The sequence below is a fragment of the Zingiber officinale genome, chromosome 6B (genome assembly GCF_018446385.1).
Source record: "Zingiber officinale cultivar Zhangliang chromosome 6B, Zo_v1.1, whole genome shotgun sequence".
Taxonomy (NCBI): Eukaryota; Viridiplantae; Streptophyta; class Magnoliopsida; order Zingiberales; family Zingiberaceae; genus Zingiber; species Zingiber officinale.
The window spans coordinates 106107627-106129199 of NC_055996.1; the positions used below are offsets into that span (position 1 = coordinate 106107627).

Below are 21573 nucleotides of genomic sequence, written 5' to 3' on the forward strand. Positions count from 1 at the left end.
ACAGACCGATCCAGTGACGCCAAGGCTATCTGATCGGTCTGGTGACCGATCAGTAACCACACAGAATGTTTCTGTGGGATATCTGACCGGTCAGTAATGAAACAGAAGGAAGCAAGGCGATCTGGGAGTTGGGGATCGGTCTGGGGACCGATCAGCCTAGGGCCTGATCAGTCCACAGACCGATCAAGAGATTCCCGGACCGATCAGGATGGAGCCTGATCGGTCCAGGCCTAGCCGTTGCGACACAACGGCTATCTCTGCTTCGTCTGTTCTTCTTCGCAGGTTGCAGGGAGATACCAGATGATATAAGGCATCTACAGTGAAGAACGAAAAAAAACACTGGAAGAGCTGCTTCTGCTAATTCTTCTTCTTCCTCTTGAGCTTTGTTGAGCTCTCGGTTTGCTGAAGCTTCGCGTGAGCTTCAGTTCCAGATTTGATTTAAACAGATTTCTTCTTCATCATGGATTTTCTCTGCTTCCTGCAGTATAACAGCAGGATCCTCTTCTTCCAAAATTACACTTCTTTTGGTTTATACTGGTAGATTTACAATATTTCTGGTAGTTTGATAATATCTCAGTACTGATATAGACTCAAAATACTGCTGTATAGTGAAAATATTTGAACATTCTGGATATCATCTCCCTACCCGACGGGATCCCGAACATTCGGGTCCCGACACTTGTCGGGTACGGGATCGGGAGAAAAAATTGATTCCCAATTTTTATCGGGACGGGAATTGGGTAAGATTGTTACGGGATGGGTCCCTACCCGATTCCAACCCTAGATGGAAGCTCCAGAAGGTAAGACGTGAAGGATGGGGAGACATCCGAGGGACGCAAGGCTGATGGAGGAGGCTAGAAAACTAGATCTAGGTTGGTCGGACGAGTACGAGTGTTGAGTGAATGTACTCGGGAGTTAAATCTTGGAATTAGGGTTTACTGTAGTAGTACTGTAGCGTTACTTTCTCTCTCCTCTCTAATAGGATTAGGGTTAAATTCTAGGATTAGGATTAAATCATACTTCCTCTCTCTTCAATCTCTCCCATCACACACTCTCTCCTCATTTTTCCTTATTACAATTTCTCTCTGTTCATCCTCTTTCATCATATTTTTTCTCTCATCATATTTTTCTCTCATCTTCTCTCATCATGCTCTCTCCCATCATACTCTTTTTTTTTTTATTTTTTCTCATCGTATTTTTTCTCTTCATTATTTTCTATCACACTTTCTCTCTATCATTCTCTCTCATCATATTTTTTTCTCATCACATTCAACTTTCTCTCCCATCTAATTTAAAAGAAAATTTTAATTTATTTCGATAGAAAATATTCAACTAACTAAATATTACTTTAAAAAATGATATTCATAATCATACCCATTCCGATTCCATAATACGTTTTCTATTCCGATTCCTATTACTAGGGAGAAAATTACATTTTCAGTCCTGTAACTTGCATCTTTTTCAATTTTAGTTCTGTTATGAGTTCATTTACGTTCTTAGTCCTATAACTTGTAATATTTTCTAATTTCAGTCCTTTTTCCTTCAAAATTAAAAATTTTTAACAAAAAATATCTAATTTATAATTAAAATATAAAAAACACATAAATTATAAAAAATCAAAATCCCCAAATTCAATTTACAACTCATCATTATCTTTATCTTTGTAAAGAAACAAACTTCCCTTAGATACCCGTTTTGGAAATTGCCGATAGTAGGATACATCACGACCTGCGAAGGATATGGACCAGCTGGCCGCGGCCCTCACTGGTTCGCTTCGGGCCACGTCGCCGCCGATCAGCTTCCGTTTATAGGCCGTCAACAACACATTGCTTCAAGGATCGTAGCAGGAATCCTATCGCAGCTCCGGTAGCAAATGTTGCTTCAAATCCAGCACATCCATCCTTTCCCCGCTGCGCACCGGACTCGGAGGATAGATGATTCAAACACGCGGAAGTCGTCTCCGCCGCGCGCGGCGCTTCCTTCGAGGACCAAGGTAAGTTTCTCCCTGTTCCTCGTTTACACAAATCCTTGGAATCACCGTTGATGATTTTAATTTAAGTCCATCGCAACTCAGCTTTGGTAATTGACCTGAGTCGAAGAAATATTCCGGTTATATCCTTAACGGCCTAGGAATTTACTTGTAGAAGAGAAAAAGGTGGTTGGTTATGAGGGTACGAGGAAGACGAATGGATGATGCAGTGGCTAGGGCTACAATATTTTAAACTTATTCGAGCGCATCTATCTACCTTTCTAATTCATAGATATTTTTTTGGGTTAATTATTAATAAATTCTTAGAACTGCATCCACAGTGATGATATATGTATATATAAAGCACTGCGAGGGAAATATTTTCCTTTGATTTATTGAAGCTGCAAAAGGTTGGGAACGGAAGCGTGAACTAGCATGTTTCAGCAAGTGTAACTCAACTTTCTAGGTGTAAGCTCTCATTGGATGAATATAGACTACTTTGTGGTGCCAAGTTGCTGCAACCTTTCTTCAATATAGGATAGGGTAATTATTACGTGCCTCTGTTCTAATTGAACCATTCCTTGTTCATATATTTATTCTAGTATACAAGACCTAGTTGTTTGCATAATTTATGGTAGTAATGCTTCATACTTGTGACTTTGTCTTTCGTTATATTTTTTTCTTGTTTTCTATTAGCTTCTTCCCTTCTAAACAGATTTAGGCCTGTAGCTAGGTATTCTTGGTTATGTTGTTTTGGTGTATTGTTCTGTTCCATTGCCTGAAATTCTTCTTTTTTTGTATGACATTTCTATAGTTTCTTCTTGACAGTATCAATGTTTTTGACAAAATTTAAAACATATTAGAAAATCATGGAAAAGATTTCATCAAGTAATGAAGTTGGTGGTGCTGGAGGAGCTTACTCGTATGATGCTTTGCAGAGACTAGACCAAGCATGGACAAGTCTCTTTTCAACATCACTAGGTTTGTCTACACACTGCATTTTTTCTTTTTCATTTTGTTTAATGAAAAAACTCTACATTGTTAGTGAAGGTCAAATCCTTTTGATATTTGGCACATTAGTTTTCTTTTTTTAATAATAAAAAATAATGTCTATATTATTTTATTCTACTTCATCTATTGGAAAACAAGTCTCAATACTAGGAAACAATTGGAGAGAGCATTATGGTATATTAAAATCATAATTTTATGCCCAAAATATCTATCACCTTGCTAGGCACAAGAAAATTATGGAAGTTTATTCATTGACTTAGTTCAATCAAATTAAATCCAGATATGCTATGCTTTACTGAGCAAATATAATTAATAAAAAAGAGGAGATATGATAACCAAGGTTAAAGTCTTATTCAATACTAGGTCAATGGTTGGTAAGAACCAAACTATTTTTGGTAGCAATTGTTTACCACATGTCGGTGTAAGGCTTGCTGACATGCATATGAATATTTATTCATTAATTGAGGTCTATCATGATTATATCTAGAGATACTATATTTTATTGAGCAAATGCACGGAACAAAAGTATGGAGGTATAGAAGGCGAGAGTTAAAGTATCATTTTAATAATAGGTTCAGTTGTTGCTAAGAACTAGATTGTTTTGGTACCGATTATTATATCTTGGGTCAGCATACTATGGTGCTGATTAATGTTGAATAGGATGAGGGAGAAGAGGTGGAGTGCTTTTCTCTGCTCGACCCGATTGAGCTCTGTTTTGGGTTATTTGCCAAAGATGATGCAAATTGTAGACATGCTACCTTTGAAGCTCATCTTAGCCAAGGTATTTGATTGATAGCACTGTAAAAAGTTTCTTAAACTGCAACTCGATAACTTTTACCATGGGGATTGTGTCCCTATCTCTACTACCTAGTTGCATTATAGGCAATTATCTGGTTTTTGAGATGGTAGATAGATCTGCTTTGTTTTGTTCTCTTCTAGAGATGTTTGTTCGACAAGTCAAAGGAGAGAAAGAGCCTGCTATTACCAGGGTTGGTCTTGTGTGGTGTCCAAGGCCCATCATTTGTCATCCCTCAACCCCGATCATGGGGTACATTATTGGATAACTTTCTTTTGGTCCTGTAGAATTACCCAACACCATGCTTAATGACTAGATTATTTACTAAAAAAAACACAAATAATCATACTATACAGTATAGAAAGAGAGAAAAAGATCAATTATGGTCTCTCTTCTCAATTCATATCACTATTAAAAGAGAACACAAAAGAATTGTTAACTTCTCCACTTCTTTCCATGTTCAGAGAGAAAAGGTTGAATTTTTATTTAAGTTTTGGGTAGGAACTCTAACCATGGTATTATAGATTTATAGTGAATATTTTACAATACCTTCATTAGTCATCATCTATTTTCATTGCCACAACTAAATAAAACACTTATCTGATCCATTGATATGATCATCTGGATTGTTTACACATATTTGTCATTGTCTATTTCTTGTAAGGACAGAGTATTAGAGTTATAGAGATTAATTGGATTACTGTTTTTCTATTTTAATCATTTCCACTTCTTTTTCAGAAGAAGAAAAGGTTGCTGAAGTTGTTTCACGTGTTCCTGGTTCATCTAGGATTTTAGATATGGAGGAACATGCTGGACGTGCTTTCGATGTTTTAGTCTGTGGTGGTACACTCGGAATATTTGTTGCTACTGCACTCGTTTCCAGAGGTGTTAGTGTAGCGATAGTTGAAAGAAATCTGATTAAAGGGGTACAATTATAGCATATACTTGATCGGTCACATTTGTGATAGAAACAGACACTTCATATTTTAACTCTCTCTCTCTCGTGCTTATGTAGTGAACAAGAGTATTTTTTTTTTCAGAGAGAACAAGAGTGGAATATTTCAAGAAAAGAGCTCCTTGAACTTGTAGATGTTGGCATTCTCTCAAAAGAAGAAATTGAGAATATTGTTGCTGTTGAGTTTAACCCTGTGAGCCTTTGAGATTCTCTTTCTACATGAAAGGACTCTTCAATTTAAACACACAGAATTTTTACAATTCCTTACTATTTTTCTTGCAGAATAGATGCGGTTTTGAGAAGAAAGGTGATATTTGGACTGAGGATATTCTTAATCTTGGAGTTTCGTGAGTTTACATACCTGAACATTGCTTTGATCTCACTAAAAAGATTTATATGCTTGTTGTACTCTTCAAGGATGACTATTTTTCTTTTTAATTGTTACATAAGAATCACCATGACATTTCGTCTATGCTATTTGATAGGTAGCTTTACAGGGGCAACATGAAGCTCAGTACAATTTGCTTGGAGAACAAATAATATAATCATAATATCACACCTAGGTTGCAAACATAACAAAATTACATAGAATTGCAAATAAAATGGCTAAGGTGACACATTTTTGAATTCCCAAAATCCCACAAGTGTCAGAAAAGAAAAAAAAACTATTGTCTCATCAACTCATATGGTGGGTAATCAAGTGAACTGTGCATGCACATACATATGAATTTGTCCCTTTCCTATAAACTTGGAACTTTTGGTGCAAGTGTTTAGCCAATAAGTTTTAACCTTAACCTTAACCTTAATCTTCTACTTAAACTGAAATGTTAGAAGTATGAATTGCAAAATATGTAGAAAATTTTGCAAAGTTTATGCTACATAACTATTCTAAACTGAAATGTTAGAAGTATGAAGTGCAACATATCTAGAAAAATTTGCGGAGCTTATGCTACATAACTATTCCCAATTGGTTGTAGGCCAGCTAAACTTATCGAGACTGTGAAAAGGCGCTTTATTTCCTTAGGTGGTGTAGTTTTTGAAGGAAAAGTTCTATGCAGAATACACATCTATGATGATGCTGCTGTAAGTTAATCCTCCCATTTTCTGGTATTGCACATTCAAGATTAAATTATAAATTTACAATTACTTCTTGATTTGGCAGAACATGTACATTTCGATGTGTGGAACTGTTAATTTTTTATGGCATCCTAAAAGGTTCTGGAGAGTGTTCAAGTTTACCCTAACCTTTGTGATAACACTGGACAAAAGTGTAGCTGAGAGCATATGGGAAATTTGGATATGTTTGGAGTAAAAAAACTAACAAATCTCAGAAAAACGTTATCTTTATGACCTATTTTTTAAGTTAAATGATTAAAACTCAAATTAGGAAAATAAATAGGCAACCAAAGATTCTACAATCTTTCTATTTCTTGAACAGGAAATATGATTTTAAAAAGAAGGATATAAAATTTCAAGGTTTATTAACTTCCTACTATTGTTAATAAGTGCATATGGACCAAAAAAGAAGCCAATTAGTTATCAAAATCATGATGAAAAATTAAGAATATACTCAAACTATTGTTAGAAATTAGGTGAATATGCACAAAAGTTATAGACGTATCAATGACAATAAGTAGTTTTAAGTATGAATGATGTGGAATTAAAAAGTAGAAAATTATTACTACTCGATACCTACCTAACTGGCATAGTGCTAGGAGTAAGAGACTGTGATAAATAATGATCATCAGTTATCGGAGTATTTTTTTTTTCTCCTTTGTTAGACCTTGTGTTAGGTATTTGCATCAAAAAGAAGGATAACTACCAACACTTAATGTTATGTGATATGGTATGTTGTGAGTAGACCTATAGGTATGTGGGATTGATGGTCAAGATGATGTGACAATCAAAGTCAAGGTGAGGTGGTGGTCAAAGTCAGGTGAGATGACAGTCAGAGTCAGAGTATATGTAGTTGAACGAGTCACTCTCACCGGGGATTAGCTCCTTTCTCCTCAGCGCTTAGGCATTTAGTATGAAGTCGGTCGACCCCAGAGCCGACCGGGCTTAAGGGACTTAACGCTCCACTCTTCAGCGCCAAGATACACAAAGTATACTCGGCTGGCTCTCGCGCCGGTCGGATTTATGGGTCCAACCCCCAATTCTCCAAGCACAAGTCTCTCAGCATACGACCGGTCAGCCCCAGAGCCAATCGGACTTAAGGGACTTAGCGCTCCACTCCTCGGTGCCAAGACACACAAAGTATACTCGGTCGGCTCTAGCGCTGGTTGAATTTACGGGGTCCAGCTCTCCATTCTCTAAGCACAAGTCTCTCAGCATACGGCTGGTCGGTCCCAGAGCCGGTCGGACTTAAGGGACTTAGCGCTCCACTCCTCAGTGCCAAGATACACAGAGTATACTCGGTTGGCTCCAGCAACTGTCGGACATATGGGGCCCAACTCCTCACTCCTACAATATAACTCCCAGCATATAGCCGACCGACCCAAGAGTCAATTGGACTTAAAGGACTCAGTTCTCCACTTCTCATAATAGTCTACCATCATATAGTCGGTCAGCTACTAGGTCAGTTGGATTGCCTCCAGAAGACAACATTGTCTGGAAATCACAACAACCTGTCAGAGAATAACAACTACTCGTTAGAAAATATTTCGCCACCAGGATATATACATGAAACGGAACATTCCTTCGAGGATGGCCGTACAACTTCCATTGCCCGACGTTACTTTACATATTTTGACATTAAACATTCTCAACCGCCTCATTAATATGGGGGTTACAAAAGACGATTCATATGCATGAAAAGAAACCTTCCTCGAAGGGTGGTCGTACACAAGGTTGTCAAAATCGAGATTCTACGTTGAAACGGAAGGGAGTTGTAGAATCGTAAACTCGTAGTATCGTAACACGAATCGTAAGTTTCTACCAAAATGTAAAATTATATATAAACATATATATACTCATAGAAAATAACATAGATAAGATTAATAACCTCAAAAACACATTAAACATTTGATTAAACTAAACATTTATAAGGTCTTCTACAATCCACACATAAAATAAGTCATAAGTCACAAATTTTAGATAACATATAAGTCTACAACATGAAAAATAATAGTCAAGTTCTAAGCTTCATAAATTCATGAATTCATAATCATCCTCCATGTGTTCTTCATCTCCAGCATCCTCCATGGCATCTCCACCTTCTTCAACTTCATCATCATCATAACTAGGCAGCTCCAAATCATCATGAGGTGCTCCACTACTAGGTCCTTCTTCAACTGGAACCAAATCTTCATTTGAAGCATCCAAATCTAAATTTTCACTATCATCCACAATCCAATCATCATCAGAAGCTAGGTCATCAATGCTATAGTCATTGACTTTCCTCAATTCCTTCTTCTTGGCTAATTTTGAATTAGCCATCACAAAGACTACGTCATTCATCGTTTTTGCCTTCAAACGATTTCTTCTCTTTGTGTGGACCTAAATAATAACAAAATCAATTAACACATACTCATATAATCACATACAACTAGGTAATTTCATTCAAGAATGAAATGCAATACCATCTCAAATGCACTCCAATTCCTCTCACAGCTAGATGAGCTGCATGTCAAGCTCAAAACACGAATAGCAAACTTTTGCAACTCAGGATGTTCATAACCATATGATTCCCACCATTGTGCTGGAGTTTTGGTTTCAATTCCACAAGTGGCTACTGCACTACCAAAGAATTTCTTTCGATATTTGAAGTCTTCCAGTTGAGCATCAATCTTCTTTACTTCTTCCACACTTTCAACCATCCTTTGTAGACAATCATATATTCCTCTTTTCACTTCAAAGTCAGCTTTAAAATTAGGACTGTAATGAAATTGAGGGTTAAGGTAATAGCCCGCAGCATGCAAAGGCCGATGTAGTTGATTATCCCATCTTGCATCTATAATTTCCCATAGAGGCAAGTAACTAAAGAGTGAGAAAAAATTTGAATTAGTTTCCAAGAAATTATAAATTTATACGAGTATTTAATAATTAGTAATAAATTAAGTTACCTTTTCTTAATACCATTAAAGGCAGCTTGTATCTTTTCTTTGGCCCTGCCCATTTCCTCATAAATGAACCCCATGGTAGGCTTCTCATTTGAGTCTACCAAACGAAGGACTTTGATCAAAGGATAAGCACTCCTCAAGCATGTAATAATGCTTTTCCAGAAGTCCTTATCCATTACCACATTTTCAATAACCTTTCCATCTTTAGTCTTTGCAAATTGACTAGATTTCAATTCTTTGGATGTAAACATTCTAATCAATGCTCCCTTATTGTCATTCAAGCAACCCAAAGTCAAGTAAGATGTGGCAAAACGGGTAGTGGCTGGTCTAATCAAATCCTTTTCTTTGGTAAAATGATGCAATAGAGAAATAAGCGCAGTCCTTGAATAGATGTAAGTTGTGATCTTTTTACCTCGTGCAATTGTCTCTTTATGTATTGGTATCTTTTTTTCAAAATCCTCCAACATTAAATCGATGCAATGAGCTGCACAAGGCGTCCAATATAGCCTCTTTCTCTTCCCCATCAACATCTTCCCGGCTGCTTTGTAGTTTGTTGCATTGTCTGTGACAATTTGCACTACATTCTCTTCACCAACTTCTTCAACAATTTCATCCATCAACTTGAAAATCTTGTCAGCTGTTTTAGATATATCAGATGCATCAATTGACTTCAAAAAAATGGTTCCCATAGGACTATTAACCAAGAAGTTTAATATAGTCCTCCTCTTATCTGTCCACCCATCAGTCATAATTGTGCATCCCATTTTTTTCCAAAATGCTTTGTGCTGCTCTATAACTTCTTTGGTGCAATCAACTTGTTGTTTCAAATACTTGACTCTAATCTCATGGTAGGATGGAGGCTTAAAGCCAATACCATGTCTTGCAACCAAGTCTAGCATCTTCTTGAATTCATCACTTTTTGCCACATGAAAAGGTATAGCATTATTGTAGAAAAAAGAGGCAATCCCTTGGCAAGCTTCCTCCCTCAAATTCTTCTTGAAAATGCCATTGATGGTAGTTTGACTACTCACACCCCTTTTCTTGAATAGATCAGTAGGATTCTTTGCAATTTCTCGCCTTTGTCTTTTTGCACCCTCCACCTCATCATCTTCATATTGGCCAAGAGGACTTGAATCACTTGATCTTCCTTCAATCTCCTTTGCCCTCTTTATTAAATTTTCTTGCAATGAGGATACAATTTTCCACATTTCCTTCCTTACATCATCACTAACAGCCTTGCATGCTCCAACACCCTTTTGTGTTCCTGCCAAATGATGCTTGAGTCTATAAATCCCTCCATTTATCACCTTTTGACAGTATTTGCATTGCACTTTCTTTGGATTTTCATCAACTGCAATTCCATGTTTCCAACCTGGATCAGATCTATTTCCAGGAGCATTCACTGCCAATCTTTTGGAATCTGAAGTTCCACTAGTTGTGGAAGCTACGCTTGGAGTGGCTGCACCACTATTGGAGCTTGCTTCACCAGACCCACCAACACTAGCTTCTCTACTCATTTTCGTGAAATTAAAGAAGAACAAGAACACCACCACGCAGCTTCAGCTTCACCAACAACACTGCAACTCTGCAACAGCAGCTCGCGAACCACAGACGTGGCCAACAACCTTCAGAGATGCAGACGGGACAGAGACGGCCAAAAAAGTAAAGAACAGAGAACCATAGATGAGATAGATGGAGAAGGGACAGAGGCGGATGGTGGTGTACCTTTAATCGAAGTCAGTCACAGTGCCGGTCGACGCACACCGGACGCACAGGGAGGAGGAGACAGACGCCTACGTGAAGGAGACGATGGTTGCTGAAGAAGAACGAAGCACAGCAGTTGCGGCGACGATGGCTCGCGACGTGACTTAGGAAAGTTAGGGTTTCTTGGACCCGTGTTTGATCGATCGCTGCGATCGACCTTCCGGTCTTGGAAAACCAGCGGACATTTCGCGTAGAATCGCTGGACTCTTACGAGTCTACGATTTCCGCTACGCTTCCACGCGATTCTGCACGATTCCACCCGATTCCGCTTCCGCTTGGGCACGCAACGCGGAAGGCCACCAAAAACGCGTAGAATCGTGCGATTCTACGTTCCGACTCGCGATTTTGACAACATTGGTCGTACATATTCTGTTACTTGACATTAGGGATGTAAACGAGCCGAACCGAGCTTAACAGTATTAGGCTCGAGTTCGGCTCGTTTAAGTTATATTCGGGCTCGAGCTCGAATCAAACTTTTATCACAAGGCTCGGGCTTGACTCGTTTTGGAATTCCCAAGCTCGTGAATAGTTTGAGCTCGACTCGTTATTAGCTCGATTATCATAATTAGCGAGCCTAACTCGTTAAATGAGTTCGGGCTTGTTTTAGAGCTCATTTTAAGATTCGTTTTAGAGCTCGTTTTGCAGGCTTGTTAAGTGAGTTCAAAACTCATTTAAATAAATATTCAACAAACCTAACAACTAAAATAATATAAACTCAACACATCATTGAACATCCCAAACTACATTAAACTTCCAAACTCAACACATCATTGAACATGTTCGCGAGCCCTTTAATTGAGCCGAACTCGAGCCCGAGTTTATGAGCCTAAAACGAATATGTTCTCAAGCCTTTTAAACGAGCCGAGCTCGAGCTCTTTAAACGAGCCGAGCTTGAGCTTGAGCTCGAGCTCGAGCTCAAGCTCGTGAGCTTATAAACGAGCATGTTCGTGAGCTCACAAGCTAAATGCCCTTAAGCTTGAGTTCAGCTCGATAAAACTGTCGAGCTCGGCTCGATAAGATAAACGAACGAACTCGAACAAGCTTTTTACCGAATTGAGCTCCGAATAGCTCGCGAACCGTTTAGATTATTTACATCCCTACTTGACATATTCTGACACCAGACATTTTCTGATGCCTCATTATTACAGAGATTCTGAGGGTCAATATTAAAATGGGTCCTCTCCGTTGGCCAAGTACGTTTGGATGCACGCTTGAGAATGTTTTACTACACGTTCTTACACGCACGCATCTACTGTACATCTTCTTCTCCACTTTTCGCTCAGTTACCGTACTGACTTGAGTGTTGCCTGCGCCAGGGACCCCTCCCTGGTTCTCACTCTAATGTTTCCTTGCTCTCTTTGCGTGTGCACAAGAAGGAGTGTCAGGTGTTATCTTTTCTCCATCTCAGAGTCTTCTCCCAGCCAACGACAGTCATTTGCCCAGCGCGTCATCTCCACCGCTTTCAGACAGGATCATTATGTATTTGCAAAGTTAGCCCTTGTGTATGAAGCTCTAAGTGAAAGGTTTAAAAAATATCAATTTAAATTTCAAAGAAGAGAAACAACTATCATTTCAGGATTACATGACCGCATCGCTGCAAACTGTTTTACTCCTTCAGAGTTATCCTTGTCAGTTTGATAATTGTTCATCTCTTTATGTGAACCATTGAAACAAGGTTTGTCAAATGTGTTTCTCTTATTGGTAAGAAAAAGGGATGGCAAAATCTAATATTTATCATGTTTTTAGAAAGCTCAAATTTGATTCAGACTTTCTTCTCTTTAATGCAAAGGTTGTATATATTTTTGAAAGGAAAGGAAAGCTAAATACTGGAAGAGTATGTCTATTTGTTTGTATATATACACATGTATGCATCGTCATCAACTTTGTTAAAAACATTATTTTTGCTACGAGGATGTCTTGTTCATCAACCAATTTATGATTTCAGGGGATGTCTTGTCTGCCCAAACATTTTCAATTCCTTTCTAACCGGAGTGTCTAAAACCGTCCAAGTCATGCCTTTTCATAGATCTTTTTGGATGTTTTGGGGCATTGATTTGGTGAGTACTGGAAGAGAACAGGGCATTCCTCAGGCATTGTGGAATCAAGTTAGGGACAAAATTAGTTTCCCCATGTGAATTTGTGGAACTACATACTTCCTGATCTTATTGCTTGTTGCCTGGCCTAGTTACTTGCTCCTCTACCAATATATTGTCATTTGTAATTGTTTTTTGGGAAAATATTATATGGCAATAAATGCTAAGATGATGCTTATACATTCAGATTGTCCACCTAACAAATGGGGATAGCTTATATTCTCGTCTTATTATTGATTCAATGGGCAACTTTTCCCCAATAGTAAAACAAGTAAGTCTCCTTTTTATGCATTCGAACTTTATCATATTCACATTGTAAATTGCCATTTGCCTGTTGCCAGAATCATAGATTTAATGATTTTCCACCGGCGAAGTTTGCATTCATGATGATTGCTTCAATAAAGATCTTTGGTTAGCTTTGTTAATATTCAATTCTCTTCATAGTTTAAATCTTGTAGTACAATGGAAATTGAAGCATAATTTGATATTTGCGCTAGAAAAAAAAATACTTATCATGATATGAATAATACTATCCAAGATTAAGAGTTTCAATTAGTAAGAATAACCTAATTAAGATAATTATGAACATGTGTTTTTGGCAGTGGTTAATTGATAGTAGTATCATAGATCTCGTGGAGGATATCACCATGAGGAAGAAGTCCAAACTCTAGGGCTCTGAAAGGTTTGCTCAATTTCTTTGCAATCTCTTGTGGTCTAGTGAGGTGGCTTCAATAGGACAGACAAGGGTAAGGAAGGAAAATTGAGTCGAAGGATTTCATATTGACGGGATCCTATTGGTGATGCAACAGATGAGAGAGGGGCATAGGAGAGGAATAAGACGTGTTTATTTACACTAGGAGTCTGGTTCAATTTGACTGAACCATTGGTTCACCTTATTTCCACCAGTTGATTCTTGTTCGATAAATCGAGCTGAAATTTCACACAAACCCAATTCAAAACAAGATGCCTATGCTCGCAAACGCAATTTTCCAAGACCAAGCTAAGTAAAACCTCAATTTACCAATATTTTTAGTTCTTACGTAGTTTTTTCTTAATAAATGAAGTATGGTTTATCATCTTAGTTCTGTATCAAATGTTGGTTTGTTAAGCTGAAATTTGTCTCCTTTGCAGATCAGGTCTTGCAGAAAACCAGATGGTGTATGTCTTGTTGTTGGTTCTTGCTCACGTGGTTTTGATGAGAACACTTCAAGTGATATTATTTTCTCTTGTTCATCTTCAAAGAAAATCGAAGATACTCAACTGCAGTACTTTTGGGAGGTAAGTCAGCTAGTTCACTATGATATCTTAATTAGAAAGAAGATAGTAGTTGTTAATCCGATATTTTCACAATAAATTCAACTTAGTTTGATCTTTTAGCAATTACACTCTATGACAGAGTCAACTTTAGGTTCCTGCATCAGTTGCAGATCAACCAACATAGTAATGTTACATTAAAATTGGACATAGGTAGAAAGATGTAATATGTTTCTTGAGTCAGAATCATGTAATTACACCATTCGATGTATATATAAGATCCAAAACAAATATTGCATATGCTAATTAGCCATGTGGAGGTGAATAATGACTAATTTACACCAACATTTTCCCTTAAGTTGAAGAATAAATATCTATAATGGCACATGTTATCACACACACAAAAAAAAAGTCACACTAAGTGACTTGGTAAAATTCAAACAACCGATTGTTGCTCTTAAAAAGAGGTGTATGACATGCTAATCCTATTGGTCATGCATTTTTTTATGGTTATTACAACTTTATGAATAACATACTTCAGGTCTCTGTAGATTTGATTGTTGTATGCTTTACTTGATCATCTATGTCTCTAACCTGAATGATTATGTAGGCATTTCCTGCTGGTTCTGGTCCTACGGATCGAACTACTTATTTGTTCACTTATGTTCAAGCAAAACCTGGATCCCCAAAGTTAGAAGACCTTTTTGAAGACTATTGGGATCTTTTGCCATCTTATCAGGTGTGTGTAATTGAGTACAAAAGTATTACTACACATCTAACTCACCAATAGTGGAGTCAATGCCCTTTACATCATGTGGTTATAAGTTTGTGTTATTGAATGATGGATGTATCGATGACTAGTGATGTCATGTGTAAAGAGAGCTCATCCTAGAAAAGCCGTGATAATTAATATATGGTCAACTTAAAATTGGTGAAGCATCTGATACTTCTTTATATCAAGATAAAGGAATTGGATTTTGCGCTTACATAAGAAGGATGAATTTTGAGATCGTGAGAAATTGCTCAACTTTTGGCTTTTTATATTAATGGGTTTCCATGATTAATGCGTATAAATTTTAGGCCCTATAATTTTTTCCTGGACTATGATAGGTTGGACAAAATTATTGCTTGTTTATGAGCGTTCCCACAAATCCCTGTAGTAACAAATTTTGCATATACTCTAACAGAGATTAAAAATGACATGTAATCATGTTTCTGCTGAAGGGTGTACCTATAGAGAGATTGGAGATACTAAGGGTTATATACGGGATCTTTCCTACATATCGTGACAGGTAGATTGTGATAATGGCTTTTTTTAATCTTTATAACTTATTTATTTTCACTTTATTACTACTGAAGTTTCTCTTTGAACTCATGGCTATCTGTATTCTAGCAACTGTCGGAGGTAAATATATCAGCTCCAAACTGAAGAATGCTTAAGTAGTTTGCTACAAGTGTGCTATTAATTATGTTGATGGATACTCATATCCTCTAGAACTCATCTTCCTTGAAATGTATGGAGATTGAGTGGCTTTGTCAATAGGGAAGAAATACAATGGCCACTACAGTTATTAAAAGCTATGGTTCTGCTTTGAAGTCAGTTGAAATTCTTAGGCATTTGTTAGGACATATAGCTGTGCCTGCATTTATTGTTCAAGATATGACGCACAACATTAAAATGTTTATTTTAGTGCACACTATTATTATTTATGGCAACATTCAAACTTGGTTCAACGACAGCTTCATGTTTTGAAGTATATTTTTCAATGACGATAATTTGTTTAAGTTTACCAACGATTTCAGATATCAATAACTTTTCTGTTAATGATACTGTATCAGTCTGTAGTTTCTAGAGACTATCTAAAATATTGGTCATCATTATGTGTCCTTTATTAAGTCAATCAACTCCCGTGCTTTCATTAAGTTCTTTCATACTACAACAACAATAACCAAGTCTTATCCCACTAGGTGGGGTTGGCTATATGAATCCTTTTACGCAGCTCTATCTCCTACTATATCATTATATATACTTAAATATATTTTATTTTGTTTTATTGTTGCTAACTAAATCTTTTTTGGTCTTCCTCTTCCTCGTTTGATATGCGTGTTTGTCATAGTTTCACATCGTCTAACTGGAGCATTTATTGGTCGTCTAAGTACATGTCCGTATCATCTTAAACATGCCTCTCAGAGTTTTCTCTCAATAGATGCAACTTTGATTTTCTCTTTAATGCTCGCATTTCTTATTTTGTCCATCCTCATATGTCCACACATCTACCTTAACATCCTCATCTCTGCAACTCTCATTTTCTGGTCACGTGCTCGAGTCATAGTCCAACATTCAGCTCCATATAATATAGCAGGTCTAATTGCGGTTTTATAAAACTTTCCTTTATGTCGGTTACATAAAACACTTGACGTACCTCTCCATTTCAACCATCCTGCTTGTATTCTATGTAAGACATCTCTCTCAATTCCTCCATCATTTTGCAAAAATGATCCTAAATATTTAAAGCTCTCGGTTCCGGGCAACTCGTCTTCTCTTATCTTAACAATTGTCTCATTACTTCTAATATTACTAAATTTAAATTTCATATATTTTGTCTTTAATCTACTAAGCCTAAAACCTTTCCCTTCTAGTGTTTCTTGCTAAGATTCTAGTTTAGCATTTACTTATTCATATGTTTCATCTACCTAAACAATATCATCTGCAAAAAAACATGCACTACGGTACAGTGTCTTGAATGAGCGCAGTAAGTTCGTCTATAATTAGTGTAAAAAGATAGGGATATAGAGCTGATCCTTGATGTAACCTTATCTTTATTGAAAATACTTTAGTTATTCTGCCTGAAGTCTTTACTATGGTTGTTACATCTTCGTACATATCCTTAATTAGTTTAATATATGCTAATACCCCTATAGTTTGCATAATTTTATACGTCTCCCTTGTTCTTATATAAGGGAACTAGAGTATTTATCCTCCATTGATCATACATTTTTTCCATTTTCAATATCATATTAAATAAATTTATAAGCCGCACTTCCATACCTCTATCAGAATATCATTTGGTCCAACGACTTTTCCATTATGCATCCCATTTAAAATTTGTTCTACTTCTGAAGTTTGAATTCTACGATAAAAATTGAAATTTCTATGCTCTTGACCTACTTAAATTACCTAAGTTAAGTTGGTCACCTAAACTTTCATTAAAAAGTTGATGAAAATACCTCTTTCGCCACTCTTTTATTTTTCTATCGTTTACTAATACCCTATTACATTTATCTTTAATGCATTTTATTTGGATAAGATCTCTTGTTTTCCTTTCTCTCACTTTAGTTATTCTATAAATGTCTCTTTTCCCTTCTTTTGTATCCAACTTTTGATATAGTAGTTCAAAAGTTTCATTCTTTGCTTCACTCACTACTTTCTTAGCTTCTTTCTTGACTATTGTATATTTTTTAAGTTTTCTTCGTTCTTACAAATATATAATTCCTTATAAGCTATTCGTTTTTTTCCTTCACTTTCTCTTGAATTTTCTCATTCCACCACCAAGATTCCTTGCTTAGTGGTGCACGCCCCTTTGACTCACCGAGTACACTCTTAGCTACTATTTTCAACTTTGATATCGTCTTATCTCATGTTGTATTAGAGTCATCGTATATTTCACCTAATGCTTGTACTTCTATCTTCTTCTTAAATATATTTTGTTTCCCATCCTTTAACTTCCACTACTTAATTCTAGGAGTCATATATATTTTCTTTCTATTAATACTATGTTTGAGGCGTATATCCAACACTACTAACCTATGTTGGGTAGTTAAGTTTTCTCCATGGATGACTTTGCAATCTTTATAAATCTTTCTATCCTTCTTCCTAACCATAATAAAGTCAATTTGCGATTTATTATTCCCACTTTTGAACGTGACTAAGTATTTTTCTCACTTTTTTTTTTAAAACGTACTAGCTAATATAAGGTCATATGCTATCGTAAAATCAAATATAGTTTTCCCTTCCTTATTTCTCGTTTCAAACCCATAACTCCCATCATGTACCCTCTCCTCATTTTTCACTTCGACATGCCTAGGGATGTAAATGAACCAAACGGTTCACGAGCTATTCGGAGCTCGATTCGGTAAAAAGCTCGTTCGAGTTCGTTCATTTATCTTATCGAGCCGAGCTCGAGCTCGATTTCGAGCTCGACAGTTTTATCGAGCCGAGCTCGAGCTTAACGATATTCGGCTCGTGAGCTCACAAACATGTTCGTTTATAGGCTCGCGAGCCAAAAAAAACGAGCCTTAAACCGAGCTCTAAAACGAGCCAAAAAATGAGCTATAAAAGGAGCCAAAAACGAGCTCTAAACGAGCCCGAAAACGAGCTTGAGCTCGCTTAACGAGTTAGGTTCGTTAACTTTGATAATCGAGCTAATAACGAGCCGAGCTCGAACTGTTCGCGAGCTTGATAATTCTAAAACGAGCCGAGCTCAAGCCTTGTGATAAAAGCTCGATTCGAGCTCGAGCCCGAATATAACTTAAACGAGCCGAGCTCGAGCCTAATACTGTTCGACTCGGTTCAGCTCGTTTACATCCCTAGACATGCCTATTTAGCTCACCTCCTATTAAAATCATTTCATTTGGTGGAATATTTTGTAATATTTCATCTATGTCGTCCCAAAACTTTGATTTGGTAGCTTCATCTAGTCCTACTTGCAGTGCATATATGCTAATTATGTTCATAGTTTCTTTCGTTACTATTATCTTAAGGGTTGTAATTCTATCCCCTTTTCTAATTACTCCTATAACTTCATCCTTTAACGAATTATCTACAATAATACCCACTCTATTTCTTGCTATACTCTTTCCAGTGCACCATAACTTAAAATCCGAGTTCTCTATCATCTTTGCCTTTTCGCCTACCCATTTTGTCTCTTGTACATACAAAATACTAATTCTTCTCCTAATCATCGTATCTACTACTTTCATTGATTTACCCATGAGGGTTCCATGTTTCAAATCTTAGATTATTAATTTTCCTATCATATTTATTCTTATCCAACCTATGTGTGAGAACTCTTGCCTATTTAACACTATACCCAAGTTCTCATGGAGATGTAGCGGTCCTTGCTGATACGTTACAGTCGGACCCTGTAACGCGAACTCTTGCATATTTAGCATTACACTCGAGTTTTAGAGATGTAGTGGTCTTTGCCGAGACATTACAGTCGGACTCTGCAACGCGTTCCTTCCAGGGAACAACCTAACATTAACACAATAGTTTAATGGATCCATTCATTGAATATTTGCTATAGTTTTAATGTTGCTAGCAACCTAACTTAACCCTCCTTCTTTCATACCATGTAGGTAAAATGTCTAAATCAGTATCAATATAAAAGTAAATCATCTTTCTCTTTCCTGTTGGAAAGCCAATGCTATTTCATCATATATTCCATTCTATTGGGCATTGATAACTTTATCTTTACTCTGATGCTGGGTTCTTATCTCTTCCACTACACAGCCCCTTGCCTGCAGCTTTTGATCGCATATTACAGGTTTTTCTTGTTGTTAATGGTTATTTTGATGAGTAAATTCAATAATTACCTACATCATGCTCATCAATCATTTTCTTTTCAGGTTGGCGATGCCAGTGGTATTCAATCACCAGTGTCTTTTGGTGGTTTTGGAAGTATGAGCAGGCACCTTAACCGGTTGTCAAATGGTAAGATATTTTCATACATTGTTATTCTGGAAGATTGTCATTCAGAAGTTTTTGTTATAAATTAACTTTCATCTGGGTCATAGTTATTGAGAGAACAGCATGAGATTATGGGTGATTGTGTTTGTTGCTATCAGACTATTAACAAAAAGAGATTATCTTAATTAGTTATCTTTCAAGTTCATCAGATTATATGGTATTTAACTCTGCTTGTTCTTTGTATACTGTACTAAAGGTCAACCAGATCTGTAAAATCTAACTATCATTTCCGTGTATTGGAGAATAAGGTATATGTGATGCAGTGACGGGAAATTTCCTCGATGCATATAATTTGAGTATGCTAAACCCTTACATGGTTAGTAGTTTTTCTTCTTTTCCTATCTGGATGTCTTTTATCTGAGTTAGGACTAACAAGCATTGCAGCCGAACTTAAGTGCATCATGGCTGTTCCAAAGAGCAATGTCAGCAAAAGATCATACTGAGGTCTCACCAACTTTTATCAATGAACTTTTATATCTCAATTTCCAAACTATGCAGGTAGAGGAATATTTCTTAAGTATCTATCAAAAAGAATTTCCTCTCAAGTTTCAATTTCAATATTTCTGATCCATCATTTTTCCCTTAGAAACTCGGGGATGCAGTGATTAGACCCTTTCTACAGGTGACTAAACTTTGTTTTAGTTTCACTTGTTTTTCATCTCGTTTGCAAAAAGTGTTTGTTTTGCTGCCTGGAAAAATTCAAAATGGTCAGCAGATGCGTCAACTGATTTATTTATTTAATTATGTAGGATGTGATACAATTTGTACCTCTTGTGAAGACCTTAGGTTCTGTGATGCTAACCCAACCCCAGATATTGCCTTCCATATTCAAGCAGGTGATATCCTTGTTTTTGTTCATATTGCTTTTTTCCTTAGCTTGTATTCTTACTGTGAAGTTGGATTACTCCCGGGTGGTGTGTATATTTCTTTAACCAACCCCCTCTTAAATTTATTCGTCACAACCCTCTTATATGAAAGAACACATATAAACTTACAACTCAGCTAACCTTATAAAACCATTAGCCTGCAATTCATTATATGGGATTAAACCAGGATGTCAATTTCGATTCTCTCATGCGATCACTTGTTAACTGTCCAATCCAATCGACAGAGACATTGCAAAATAAGCTTCAATCACAATACCTACAAGTTTCACTGTAATACGATTAATTGCTAAATGCATGTGTTTTTTGACTTTTAATAAAATCTATCTAACTCAACAGGATTCAGAAATATCAATGCTTTTATTTCAGGTTGGACTGGAGGTGATACTCGACTGGTCTCTTCATTTTTTTATGCTCGGCTTCTACACGTTTCTCGCAAGCTACATTGATCCTGTTGTTAGGTATGTAACCTAGATACAACTATCTGCTCTTCTTATTTCTTTGTAAACTCAATCACTCACCGCATGCCTTTTCTTTCTTACAAGGCCATGGATAAAGTATCTCCCAAAGAGGGGCAAATACACATGGAATCGGCGTTTAGAAGCATGGAAATATGGGTCCGGTTTAGATTACAAACAACTTAATTAATTATAATTCATGAAATTTAACTTCCAAAAGAATATTTTAGCTTAAGTTGTCATTATAGTAAAACCTATGTTTATAGCATACAGATTTTCATTCGTAAATTTGCATCTATGATTTTAAATTATGAAATAGCATTTTTATTGTTCTAAAGTATGTAATTTGATATGGTATATATATCATTTTAAACCTAGCTTTTTCTCATGAATACCACTAGTTAAAATTAAAGTTAGATTAATGATGCAAATTGGAAGTATTTATCAAGATATCTTATTATAATTTGATAATTGTTTAATTTTATTTTTTTTTAAATCTTTTTTGTTTTAATTTTATTTTAATTATATGGATGTTAATATGAGACACCTCATTTGAATTGTTGTCAATGTCACTTTGTT

General features: G+C 36.5%; 1 protein-coding gene across 2 annotated transcripts; it reads left to right on the top strand.

Moving 5' to 3' along the window:
- The first annotated feature begins 1687 nt into the window (after positions 1-1687).
- On the top strand, positions 1688-21382 carry LOC121988717. Of its 2 annotated transcripts, none has more exons than XM_042542284.1 (18): positions 1688-1993; positions 2833-2950; positions 4515-4702; positions 4817-4924; positions 5014-5078; positions 5709-5814; positions 12837-12920; positions 13781-13927; positions 14514-14642; positions 15128-15195; positions 19416-19449; positions 19532-19616; positions 19901-19968; positions 20037-20150; positions 20239-20274; positions 20402-20488; positions 20906-20997; positions 21082-21382. In XM_042542284.1, exons 1-18 carry the CDS (start codon positions 1874-1876, stop codon positions 21182-21184), a joined length of 1752 nt encoding a protein of 583 aa, XP_042398218.1. In that variant the 5' UTR covers positions 1688-1873; the 3' UTR covers positions 21185-21382. The 2 variants fall into 2 exon arrangements, with proteins under 2 accessions (XP_042398218.1, XP_042398217.1); XM_042542283.1 differs by lacking the exon at positions 5709-5814 and adding an exon at positions 12502-12613.
- Positions 21383-21573: the final 191 nt, after the last annotated feature.